Source organism: Cibotium barometz, chromosome 55 (genome assembly GCF_041138505.1).
Source record: "Cibotium barometz isolate CiBa-2024 chromosome 55, ASM4113850v1, whole genome shotgun sequence".
NCBI lineage: Eukaryota > Viridiplantae > Streptophyta > Polypodiopsida > Cyatheales > Cibotiaceae > Cibotium > Cibotium barometz.
Window position 1 is genome coordinate 17,909,423 of NC_141100.1, and position 13,990 is coordinate 17,923,412.

Below are 13,990 nucleotides of genomic sequence, written 5' to 3' on the forward strand. Positions count from 1 at the left end.
TTCAAAAAATTATAAAGAAACTAAAAACTTTCATACTTGTTCAAAAATTGGAGGCCATAAAAGAGTGGGAGTGTATAAATTTCTAAACAAACCATTCACTCTATCCATATCTAGTAAACCAATACTTCGTGCTCCTAAAAATTTATTCATGTTTTCTGCTTGGTTGAATGGATAAGATGATGTGTAAAAATAATGACATCACAATCCCTATGTTTTAGAATAAATATATTTTATATTTTTTTATGCAGTAAAATCACACACAAGGATGCAAATCCATGGATATTCTCACTAGCATACTATACTATAATTCAGTAGGAAAGGTCCTACTTAAGCCAATTCATTTGCAATTATTTTCTTTTGTTCTCTAATGCCACATAAGCCCAAGAATGATAAGGTTTGAGTTGTGAGCTGATTCATGTTAAGCTAGGAGTGGAGCCCAGCCGCTTTGCCCCTCCTCCCCCCCCACCCACCCACACACACAAAAAGGTTGGTGCATCTTAATGCCACTACCTACTTTATTCATAATGTCAAATGATAGGAAAAGAGGAAATGAAACTTCTAGGGATTACAATAAGAGAAGCTAGATTCTTTTGACACATGTACTTTGTTGTGCATTATGGTTGAGAACCTTCTCAATGCAAGATGTTGCATTCTTTGCACTTTGTTGTGCATTGTGGTTGAGGAGCCTTTGTAAAGCACACATACCAAAAATTTCACAAAGTCTCGTTCTCTAAGGGTTGATTTATACGATGATCAAATTGAGGGATGGTATTGAATAGCAAAATATGACATTTTATGATTTTTTTTTTTGTGTGGTTGGAAACTTGATCTTAGTAGGTGTAAACCTTGCAACTCTTCATAGATGATTATCGATTTTGATGAAGATGCAAATTTTTCCTAACCCCCTCGGGCCCCCCTTTGAGTCTCTCCCCCTCCCTTCTTCCTTAAATGCATAGACATATGATACACACACACACATTTGCAAGGCATATACTAAAATTTTGACACATCTCTTTTCTTTAAGGGGTTAATTTATGTGATGATTGAATCAAGAGTTTTTAAAAGAACCATTTGTGGTTGGAAATTTGGTATGAGTACGGGGTCAATCTTGCAACTGTCTATAGCCCATTATGAGTTTTTATGAAGATACTTAGACTATCCCTATTTCTCAAACTTCCACTTAAAATCAAGGTAACTGAGTTTTTTTTACCGTGCTTGATCAAAGTAATGATTTAACTTGTGTAGCATCATATTCCATTAGATATTTAGTTCTTATACAAGGTTGAGTTAGAAAGCTTACCCAAGAAGGCTTAAAAACATTGCCCATTTATGCTCCCTCTCTCCCCGCCCAGAGAGAGAGAGAGAGAGAGAGAGAGAGAGAGAGAGAGAGAGAGAGAGAGAGAGAGAGAGTCTATGTTGTGTCCGCACAATGGAAGTAGTGCATAGGGTCATTGAGAGAAAGGATGATTAGAGGGAAGTGGTGTGAGTGGTGATGACATTGGTGGCATTGTAGACCCATGCCATGGTCTAAATACTAGTAAAGCTTTATGTCTCTCCCCTTACATCCCATAGACATTACTAAAGGCATTGGAGGAGTAAGCAAATGATCACATGTTTTATGTGATCAAATCTCACTAGGTTTTTAAATTATGATAAGTAAATTTGCTAATAGAAGAGAGACAATTTTAATCGATGAAAGATTAGTTTTACCAACTTTCATGAATGATCACACAAAAGAAGTTCTTTTGCATATGAACTAATTAAATTTAATAAAAAAATCACAAACATGCAAAAAAGATAGAGAAAACAATAACTTTTATACTCGTTCACAAATGGAAGGGCATTAAAGAGTGGGAATGTACAACATTTCTAAACAAAGCATTCACTCTATCCATATTTAGTAAATGAATACTTTATGCTCCAAAAAAATTAATTACGTTCCAACATTTCTAAACAAAGCATTCACTCCATCCATATTTAGTAAATGATTACTTTATACTCCTCAAAATTTAATTATGTTATGATGTTCTCAAACGAGGTGGATTGTTGAGAATATATATTGAAGGATGAGTTGGCAAGTTTATAAAAATGTTTTCTTTATGTTGCATCATGATGTATTGATGCTTTGTTGAATGGATAAATTGGCCTACAAAAATAATGACATCACAATTCCCATGTAAAAACAAACATATTTAATAGTTTAAGCCTGCAAAATTAGACATGCGGATGGATACTCACCTAGAATAGTATATGTATGGAAGAGTTTTATAGGAAAAAGATTAAGGCATCACACGCATGGATGCAAATCCATGGATATTCACCTAGAATACTACCAATGGAAGAGTTTTATAGGAAAAAGAATAAGACAGTTCACCTTTCAAACTCCACAAAATCTGCTGCTGTAGAAAAGGTCATGCTTTAGCCAAATCTTCTCGTTTCTTTTGTTTTGTTCTCTAAGTGTGTTATCATGCCACATAACCCTAAGTATCTACTAATTGGGTTTGGGCTGTTTGATCAACAAAATTATAATCATGGGGAGACAAGGTTAAGCCACGAGAAGAATGGACCCCCTCCCCCCCCTCCTAAAAAGAAGAAGAAGGTGTGTCTTAATGCCATTACTTACTTTATTCACAACACCACATGAGAGTAAAGAGGATATGAAAGCTTTGAGGGATTTGCATCCTACAATAAAGAGAGAAGTTGCATTCCCTTTACGCATGTACTTTGTTGTGCATTGTGGTTGAAGAGCCTTCTCAAGGCAAGAAGTTGCATTTTCTTTACACTCGTGCTTTGTTGAGCATTGTGGTCGAGGGGCCTTTATAAGGAACACACTATAAATTTGGCACACCCTCTTTCTTGAAGGGTTCTTTTGTGTGATGACTGAGTTGAGAGATGGTAACGAACAGCAAAAAACGGCATTTTTAAAGAAATGTGTGTGGTAGTAGGAGTCAACTTTGATTGCAAGTTTTGATAGATACAAGCTCTTCTCTCTCTCTCTCTCTGTGTGTGTCTTTGTCTATGTCTCTCTCAAACTCAAATACATGATTAATGCACAATTTCTTTCTCCTCTTTCTCTTTCACATCATGTATACACGTACGCTCTTCTTTCTCACATTTACCTTGTTTCTTTCTCTGTCTCTCTGGTGCACACACACACACACACACACACACACTCTTAGTTGGTGTACTCTGGAACTTACCTAGAACTTACTTGTAGAATCACGATATATGACACACACACACACACACACTTTGTTTTGAGAGAGAGAGAGAGAGAGAGAGAGAGGGGGGGGGGGCAATATAGGAATTACTAGTGTGGTGAATTGGTAATGGACGTTGCCATCTTAGGATATGTCATCCAAGCTCACAGGTGACAATGGAACAGAAAGGACGAGGTAGAGAGAGGTGGTGATTGGGGTGGGATGTGTCATACAAAGGGAAGAGAGAGGAGAGAGAGAGGGGGGGTAGGTCAAGAGGGAAGAGAGAGGAGAGAGAGAGGACTGGCAGCGTATCTAGCTGCATTATTATTTATGGGCAAAGAGGGGGAGGGGGGGGGGACAAACATGGAACATCCCCTTCGTAAAGCCCCCTCCATCATCATCATCATCATCACCACTTCAACAGTACCTCGCAGCTTTCCTGAGCTGCCATCCGAGCATCTTTCACCATAGGCGCGGGTACCCTTCCCCCGCAGCTATGGCAGCCTTTTGAGCTTTCGCGTTTCTGTTGTCTCTACCCTACCTGCGTTCGCTTCTGCCTTTGCACGTTTCTGTCCCCTCCCACCCCTTCCCTTTATCCACGCCCGCCCGCGCCCGCGCCCCCGCTTCCCCCACGCGCGCGCCCGCACGCACACACCCAACACAGCTATGGCTCTTCTCTGCCTTCAATGGCCCCCCTTGTTCTCCCGTTTCCCCCCCAAGCTTCTTTTGAAACCCTAATTTCCTTCCCCCTTTTTAATGCCTAGCTTGTTTTCCTGTTCAACCCTAGTTTTCTCCTCCCCTTCATGTATGCAGTTGCATGCTCTCAACCCTGCCAAACCCCAATTTCTCCTCTCTGCCCCGCCCCTTGTCACTTAGAAACCCTAAATTCGCCCCCCTTACCGCGATCCAGAGTGCCTTGCAGTAGCTGACCCCGCCCTTTGTCACTTAGAGATCCTAAGTTCGCCCCCCTTACTGCGATTCCAGAGTGCAGCCACCATGACCCCGCCCTTTGTCACTTAGAAACCGTAAGTTCGCCCCGCTTACTGCGATCCCAGAGTGCCTCGCAGTAGTCATGACCACCGAGTCGAAAGCTTCCTCAAAAATGCCCTTGCCTTCCACACGCAGCGGAGGAAGAGAACGTTGTAGTGCAGAGCTTTAGAGCTGCTTTGACATCTCGCGCAATGGCGAAGTTTTGAGCTCTGACAAGGTCGCTGAGATGGCTAATAACCCTATCGGGCAGAGCAGTTTCGGCTTTCTGAGCAGTGCAGGGTTTGGCATGGAGGAAAGAAGTGGCGCCGCGGAGGGTGCGCCACTGTTTGGCTTTGATTCGAAAGAGGTAGCTGATTCTGGCTCTGAGAAGGGAAGCCACGCTGTGGTGGCCAATGTCGCGCCCTCTGGTGGAATGCGATGGTCTCCTCGTTCATTTGCGGATGGAATTATTTCGGTCGCTGGAAAAGAGGGCAAGGGGCAGGCGCTGGCTTCGCAGGGGGTTCCGGCGGGAGGTTCTGGGGGCTCCAATGATACCTTGATTGGCCTGGAGCTTGGAAAACGAACGTATTTCGAGGTGCCAGGAGGAGGTGGTGGAGGCCAAGCACCCAGCCAGGCACCCAGCCAGGCCCCGCCCAAAAAGCTCCGTATGGCTGGCCAAACCCCCAAATGCCAGGTCGAAGGATGCAAAACTGACCTTACCTCCGCCAAAGATTACCATCGCCGCCACAAAGTATGCGCCATTCACTCCAAAGCAGCACGGGTAATTGTGGCAGGCCAGGAGCAGCGTTTCTGTCAGCAATGTAGCAGGTTCTTGCAACAGTTTTTCTCTTTATGCTTACAGTCTGTTCATTGTTGTGCTTTCTAAATGAACCCCTTCCCAAAAAACTTGACCCAAAGAAACTAGAAAAGAGCTCCGTTTTTAGAAGCTTTTTGTGCTGTATACAGATCGATCCATCATTAACGTCCTAATCTGGGCATATCATACCAACTACTAACCTCTCACCATGAGATTGGTGTGTTGCTAAGCACTGGATAAGAGCATCGCTTTTGCTTTTGGTGGGTGGGCCTATAGTTGAACACATCACACTTTGGAAAATAGTTCAAATTTTGATGGAAATAAGTGCCCCAATTTATCCAGCCTGTGCAGCACCACTTAAGAATGTAATTATGTAGAAACTTCCAGTTCTTGGGAGGATCCACTAACGGATTTTGTGTAGCTGTCTGCACAGTTTAATAAAGGTTTAGTTTTACAAAATCTGAAAGATGTTGTGCCATTTCAATCACTTTCACAATCATCCTTGTGAGTAAAAATCTTGCCATCTTCATTGGCATGTAGATATCATCATTCTCTTTGCTGGTTTGTGGCAATCCGACAATAAAATCCATGGAAATACTTTCCCATTGTTAAAAGGAATCTCTAGAGGATGTCACAACCCTCCAATCCTAAGGTGTTTAGTGTTGTCCACCTAACACTGCTGACATTTCATCACATAGTCCTGGACATCCGTCTTTATCTTAGGCCAGTAAATGGTTAAACATCGGTTTTACCAAATCATAAGTTCATTGAATCTCGGATGACTTGTTGTAGGAGTGTCATGACATTCAAATAGGATTCTCCATCTAATCTCAGCGCTATCCAGTACTCAAACTATCATCCCAGGAATAACAACTTGTTCCAAATCAAGTATTGACTACCAGCCACCGTAACAAGTCGTATGACCCCTAGGTGGTATGTCAAACTATGGAGCTCCCTGCCTGGACCTGTTGCCAATATCGATTGATATGTCCATCGATTTGACATACCCCTCTTCTCAAGAAATCAACGGAACTAATTTTAAGGTTACCTTTCAATTTGGTCACATGAGCTGCCTTGGGCTTGTTCTTTGCTTGCCGGCTGGCGGCAACTCTACTTCATATCTCCCTTCTAACCGCAAGTGAAACACCGGCCCTCCTGAAGGTTCTGGGGGTTCTTGGTCTTTCCTTGGGTTGGGTCTTTCTCTCTTTTCTTTCCGTTGCTTCTACATGGCTGCATCTATGTGATCCTATGAAAGGTGCTTAGGGCTGAAAGAAGACATAGAGCTTCCACGAATGTAACAACACGGTACACATGATCACTTGGCTACTTCTCCACTCCCAACATTTGCACACAAGTTTTGCATTAATGAGGTTACGAGTATTGCCAGGGTAAAAAAGGATGTGTAGTCTTTCACAACACTAATCCATATATCTGTATTAAATCCTTGGAACTGAAAACTGCCATGTTGAACCCTACATTCCATGTAAGCACTATGATCTAGAATTGTAGTATCAATGGAAGTAGTTTTAGGGTTATCTTTCAATTTGGTCACATGAGCTGCCTTGGGCTTGTTCTTTGCCTGTCGAGACGACTTGACTTCATATCTCCCTTTTGACCGCAAGTGAAACAACGGCCCTCCGGAATTTTTTAGAGGTTTTGCTGGTTTCCTAGGGTTGGGTTCATGACTTCATCCGAAGTCAGGGTTTGGTTTTGGTTATGTGAAGCCTTCCCGAACTTAAACTCTCGTTTATGCTCAGAACCGTGTTCGGAGGTACTTGTGGTTTGAGCCAAACAATGGAGGATGCCATCCGGTATGTTAAGATCTATAAGGGGACGATGGCTAGCCAGACCAAGTAGTGGGTTTGTTCCTCAATTCTCTCCACCAGGTCAAGGCCTCCCCTTTCAGGAGTCCTGGTACCATTTGAATCTTCCGGGCATCTTAGAAAGGATGGAATTCCAAGTGAACATTCCAACGGTTCAGCTGGGAATCAACAACCTCCTAGGTCCTCTCCTTACCCGCAAAAGTGTCGAGTGTGAAAGGAGGAGCAACTGCAACCATTTGTGCGGTAGTGGCTGAACCAACAACCACTCTTTGGATAAGCACCACCTGTTCCTGTAAGTGCTGAATATCAGCATGTAAATCAGCCCAGAGTTTTGCCATCTGCTCCTTGAAGTAAGTTTTCTCTACCTCTACCTCTTCCCGCTGAAACTCAACTTGATCCCCGTCGGCTGAGGATCCACTTCATGATCTGATGGGGTATCATCAAAGTGAAGTTCTTGGGTAGAAGAAAAGGAAGAAGGCTATGTGCCGATCAGAGAAATTAGGAAAAAAAATAACTAACGCAAGAAATTCAAGAAAATATGCAAAACAGTGACCTACCTCTCCCCACACAGGAGAGACTGAAACCTTGTTGAGTATCCACATGACAGGTTGTCCCCTTTAGCTTTCATCACGCACTGAGTGAAATAGGCCTTGTAAAGTTGTATGCCCTCGTTTTTATAAGGCAAAAAGGCTTCTGTGCTTTTTTACGTTAAAAAAAAAACCAGGCTCATGCCTAGGAAAGAGCAGCCATCTTTTGCACGCTTTTTCAAAAAACAGCCATACCTGCTTTTTAATTAAAATTAGCCATCTGCTTAAAAAAAGGCAGCCTTGATTCTGAATGCACTGGGCACCTTACTTTTCCTCTGCATGCGCCCCCTTCTTCCCACCCTGCTGCCCTGCTGCCACCATCTGCCCACCTTGCCTACCTGCGGTACAGCCGTCACATCAGGCTTGTACGGCCTGGACAAACTCATACAGATGCGGTATCTACTGGCCGACTGTGCGCATCTGCTACAGCTATGCAGCCCGCCTAGGGCGTCCCCTACAGGCGTCTTCCACACATATTGTCCCCTACAGATGACCTACATAGGCAGCCTTCCGAGAAACACGAGAGAGGAAAATTAGGGTTTCTGCACCTAGGGGTTTCCGGACAAGTTTTCCCCCTTTGCAAATCTATGCATACATACTTCTCTCTCTTTCCTCCCTCTCTTAGAATCCAAATGCTTTCTATCATGCCAGCAAAAAACAAGAAAAACACCTACTCCTTTGCAAGACCAAAACACAGATTTGGCGCCCAAGAGAAATATGTGATTTGGGCGATAGAAATGAAAAGCACACATAAGACATGCAAACCTTGGTCTTGCCTTTGTATTTAGGTTGGCTCTGTTACCAACTGTAATAACCTAGGTTCACACAGCCCACTTCCGTAGACCTCCCCCGAACCAGAGGCTAAGGCTCACTCCCACATGTCCATGCCAGTTAGCCTTTGTGTCCTACACAGGGTTGTTCAGCAGAGCATTCTTGCCTTATACAACACTCTTTGGTAAGGCTTTGAGCTCCCTCTCTCAAGTGTGACACTCAGCTTGTGAAGTGAAAATAGCTTGCATCATATGCATACTGTGGTAATGAAGGCTGAAGCTAGATTCCCAACCTCTGCACACACCTGGGCTCCTGTGATGGGGCTAAGGGCTGGGAGAACTAAATGCACAATTGAGTGGGGAAAGTTGGCCTTACCTAGATGTTGATCAACTCTAGAGAACAAACTAGTAGTCGGCCAGCCCTGTTGTCCCTATTTTTCACCCATGAGAAGATCTCCTAAGACTTGTTTATATGGCTTTCCTGGTAGGAGGGGGTAGGCACTTTTCGAGCACAGTGTAAACTGTGACTGAATTCTCCATACTTTGCTCAGTTGTTCCTTGCCCGCACTTTCTTATAGGCCTTGATTTTTCTCCTTACAGGCATTGATCCCATTCCTATATAGATTAGGGCTCAATGGTATGTTTCTTATCTAATCTATCTTGTATGTGAACGTAGGAGTTATGGTACATGCATTTGTGGTCTGATGCATGTGAGGTGGGATATTATGTTCTACTTGTATACACCTCTACCCGCACATACAATATATGCTGCGACCAGGAGATGGTGGACTAAACTAACAAAAATTTATATTATCTTTTCATTTCTTGTAAATTCACATTTGGTTCAGTTACTTAGCATTTGTAGGGGCATGGAGGGTTCATGGAGGTTCCATACACCATGTTCATGTCTTGGTAAGAGTTCTCAAGGTTACCTTCTCAGCTTAAGAATTTGTACAAACTGAAGGGTCACCATGTAATTGCTTCCCCATGCAGACTCTTGTACATGCTTGTATGTCAAAGGGTATCTCTAGAAACCTATTAAGCTCAGTTGCTGATGATTGTTTTGCAGAGTTTAATCTAGTTTATATTTATTGCTTGGATATAGGCAGCTTGTCAAAAAAGTGTTTTTTCTTTGGGTGTGACAGATTTCATGGCTTAACTGAGTTTGATGAAGGTAAGCGAAGTTGTAGAAGGCGTCTTGCTGGCCACAATGAACGGCGTCGGAAGCCCCAGCCTGACACTCTAGGGTTGAATGCAAGGTTTTTGCCTGATTTTCAAGGTAAAAAGTTAAGCCATTGCCCTTGGCTTTAGCCTTGAGTGGTGTGTATGTTTGTGTTATTATCTTGCTTGCAAAAATAGTGACAGATACGCAGTGTGTTTTGTTGTAGGCGCATATGCCATATATAGTGTGTTTTGTAGGAGGCTGCATAGAGTAGCAAAGCTTTTGAACCATTGATAGTCAGCTTTTCTCATTCTCTCTATATCAGTGTCTTTAAAGATAATGTTGCCTTGTTTTGCTGAACAGACAGCAGGAGGTTGGGTCATTTATACACAGACAGGTCTTGTTTTCTACCTCATGTAAGAATCCCAGGTGTATCAGCTCTTTGGGATGAATGTAATGTTGTAAATCCTAGTCAGCAGAAAGGAGCTTGGCCACCAAGGATGTTGAAGTATGAGGACCAATCGTCATTTGAGTGCTCGTTGCCAGCAGGTGCAGGAATAGAACGGCAGTTGTTTCTTACTGGCCTTCAGCACCCAAATGACAGGTCATCATTTTTCCCCCCTCAAAGTCCAAAAGGCATGATTCCCGTCTCCAATGATGTGGTTGGTCCAAAGACACATCAGTACTTTCAGGGATCTGTCGATCCTCTGGGTCAAAGCTTGTCTTTGACATCTTCATCAGGGGCAGGAGTGTTCTCAGGACTTGAGGCTATACCCATTGGTCAGGGTTTTACAAGAGTGTCAGACTCTGGGCGTGCTCTCTCTCTTCAGTCAACCATGCAACTTTTGTCCTCCACACAGGCCTCGGTTGCAGTATCTTTGGATACGATGACAACCCATTCAAATATGCTGTCAGATCAAGGCTTGCATAATAGCCATATCCCGATTGCGCAACCTTTAGTACAAGGAGGGCAGCAACATCACTTTGAATGGTCCAATGACAAGCTGCTCTCAGCAGCTTCAAGTTTACACAGTATGTCTTCAGCAACAACTGGCTATCCTGCAGGCTCCAATACAATTGAAAAAGACCATCTTGATGGACCCTTCACACACGGCATGAATGGTGTTGGGAACTATGAATGCCTCCCTTTGTACTCCATGCTTGAAGGAGAAGTTCGGTTGGGGGACATGCCACAGGATGTCAAGCCGACTATAGACTTGATGCAAGTGGCATCTGCCTCCCATGGCCAAAGCAGTCAACCTTTAGTTTCATCAGGGTCATTTGACTTGGGAATCAGCCACTTCGGGGATCTGCAAGCTCTAAGGTCGTATGAATCATCAATCTTCAGCTCGCAGCAGATGTAGTTGGTTTTGGGATGAGGGCTAGTTCCTTGGGGTGGCTTATCAGTCTTGTTATTAGATCACCTTAATTTCTTTATGACATGGATGTTATTTTTATTTTGGAAGCTTGGATTAAGCCTGCAGGAGCCAGTTCTAGGGTCTTTCAATGCGTATTACTGAACAATGTTTAAAATATCTACGCCAAGTTATGTTTAAGGTCGGTATTTAAAAGGAGCATTCACCTTCAATGGAAGATTGTAAAGAGATGCTGTATACCTGCAACGTCAAGTTGTGTACCTGCCCGGACGTCGTCTTGTAATGGTTACTTTCACAACTTTGGGTTCGTTCATTTTACTTGGTCTGGCTGTTTGGAGGCCTTGTTATCTGGCCTAGAGTAACAAAGGTTCTTTACAGGCAACTCCCCCTCCATCGTATGGGTAGGGGTTGTAAGGGGGTTGCCCTTTTACTTGTTCAGGTGTTTTGTAGGCCTTCTAATTTCACAATGGTCACCTGAAGTAACTAAGGGTCTTTCCAGAGATCCCTTGCTGGACAGAAGGGTATTTACAGACAGATCTCTCGCCCATTGGATGGGATAAGGGTGGGACAGGGGACATGCAGGTGAGACCTCCCCTTTTTGTGAGCAGGGGATCTCTGTAAGTAGCCGAATTTATTCTGGCAAAATGGTTTGATGTGTGGACGGAGGTTCAAGAGAAGTACTCGCACTTTTATTGTTTACAGCTCTCCTCATTCTGACAGATGGTTCAAAAGTTCTAGCTCATGAAGGTTCTTGAGAGGCTCTCCGAACACTCATGTTACATGGCTTATCTTGAAGCCTAAACCACAATATGAGAAAGGTAACCTTGTGCCTGGGTAGGTATGAGAAAGGTAACCTTGTGCCTGGTTAGGTACTGAAGAGGCCATAGTAGTGACAATACCAGAAGGTTTTTCCAGGAAGTGGGGCTTATTTTCGTTTCATGTAGTTAGTCCTTGATATTGTTTTTTTGGTGGGGGCCTGAGAAATGTTTTGGTGCAAGTTGTGGTAACCGTGTGCCTGGATCATAAGAATTTTCCAAATTTCTGTGTTTGGTTGTTTATATGAGAGGGTCATAGTTTGTTACCTGATTACTTCACTGTCTGCTGCCTACTAGATGAAGGTGCTCCTGTATCAGAGCCTCCATGTAGAACAACGGATCAGTGGTGAACTTGCACACCATTTCTCTCCATTAGATAGTTGAACCATTCAGCTATGGTTCTTATTTTGAAACCATCATAGGCTGAGGACTACGTATTATACAATCAAGATGTGAAGAAGTGTAAGGGAGCTATTGAAGATGGGGAATGTTGAGGGTTCAGCACAACTTAAAATCTTGGATCTTTCTTGCAAATGCACGTCAAAAAATAACCTGAAGAATTCAACAAAAAAAAAGTTGGCGAATATGTAGAGTCAAAGATGGCGTGTTTGAGAATTGATTTTAAGTGCTATTTCTCTTGCTAATCCATTGCTTTGGCTAGAAGAATGGATTTACTGTTATCAACCTGCAATTTCTTGGTTTTAGGCCATTAAATCTGTATGCTTAAGTGTTTTGTCAGACCATTTTGTTCCAGCTTCACTGCTTTTCTAGTGTTGACTGAATGCTTCGCACTAGGAGCTCGCGGTCTATTTTCGTTGGTGGTATAAAAATTGGAGTTTGCAGTGGGTCTGAGGATGAAATGCAAATGCAAAAAACCCTCTGAAGATTTTACATATAATCCTTGTGTTTCATGCTACACAAGGATCTTATGTGTATGTACTGATATTGTATGTCTTTATGATATTCCTGTGCACTAGTTTTCATCCCATTTCCCAATTGTGTGTTCTGAAGGCAAGGCATGAGAGCATTGTCGGCGCAAAGTGGACACCTCACATGCCATGGTTCATGCATTTAGACTTTGCCAATGGTTATATGGGGTGACTGCAATAACCAAAGGGGAGGATGGGGGGTGATGCTCTACCTCCGAAAAGATAAAGTGTGGATTGTATATCTAGTCACCTCCTCTAATCAGAGTACACCTGGTAACCTGTTGCATGAGAAAATCGGTGCCAGGAAGAAATCCTCTGATAGTGATCTTACAAAGCAACACCTTACAGTGAACCTTTGGGTCTATGATGTCCAATCCCTCCTCTTGCTTGGGTAGGATAATGGTTTCCCAAGCAATTACTCTAGCCCTAGTGTATACTTTGCCATCTAATCTTGACCAAATAAAATTCTGAATGAGGTGACGTAAGTGGCCAATGAATTCCCTATAAAAAACTGAGCAAGAAGTGATAAACCAAGTAGTGGCCAACATCACTTGGTTAACCTCCAGTGCAATGCTAAATCAAGCTTCCAGCTCAACACCTTCTCAAAATTAGAAGATATTATGAAATATATTCCTTTCTTGGAGGAACCCATTTTGTGTGTCATGAGTAATCCGTTGAAGAACCAATTGCAACCTCATACTCAATACCTTAGCTCAGATTTTATATATAGATCCAAATATCCTAGTAAAGTGACGGGCCTCCATTGCTTGATGTTGATCTTATCCCCATCTTTTAGGATAAGGTGGATAAGACCCATCCATCTGAAAGGGGGGCATCGTACTTGTACACCACATCTCTTGTAAAGCAACAATGATCTCATCCCCAATGTGGTCCCAAAATTGTATAAAGGAGAATGATGAGATACCATCATCCCTTTAACAACACCAATTGTTTGAGAATAAGTATGGGCATGCACTCCCAAACTTTCTAATGTGCAACATCTCTTTGTAGAGAGGGGGGGCCTCTACACAGCAATATTTGATAAAAATCCCATACAATATTTCTCACCTTATCCAGCTCAGTTTGAGATAAGGTGGATAAGATCCTTCATGAGAAAGGGAGGCATCATACTTGCACGCTACATCTCCTATAAAGCAACAGTGATTTCATTCCCAATGTGGTCCCAAAAATGTATGAAGAAGGTCGAGAGATAGCATCATCCCTTGGGCATTTTCCTTTTTTAAAGAGTCAGCAATGCATGTCTCAACTCATCCTTCGTTGATAAGTGTGGGCATGCACTCCCAAACTTTGTGCTGTGCAACATCTCTCTATGGAAAGGGGGACTCTCCAGAAAGCGATGTTTGATAAAAATCTAATGTGATACTCATCTTATTTGGCTCAGTCTGAATCTTTCCCTGCGAGTCCTGCAAGTATCTGACATTCCCTATTACAGCTAGGCCCATGTGATGAGAAGAAGTGTTTGTTGCATCTACTACCTATTGGTACCCAAAAGGCCTCGTTAGCATGAAACAAGACTTAGCC

The 13,990-nt window shown here is 42.9% G+C and overlaps 1 protein-coding gene across 1 annotated transcript; it reads left to right on the forward strand.

Moving 5' to 3' along the window:
- The first annotated feature begins 3,563 nt into the window (after positions 1-3,563).
- On the forward strand, positions 3,564-10,930 carry LOC147607444 (uncharacterized). Its single transcript, XM_086790865.1, has 3 exons — positions 3,564-4,997; positions 9,312-9,445; positions 9,692-10,930. Exons 1-3 carry the CDS (start codon positions 4,417-4,419, stop codon positions 10,690-10,692), a joined length of 1,716 nt encoding a protein of 571 aa, XP_086646991.1. The 5' UTR covers positions 3,564-4,416; the 3' UTR covers positions 10,693-10,930.
- Positions 10,931-13,990: the final 3,060 nt, after the last annotated feature.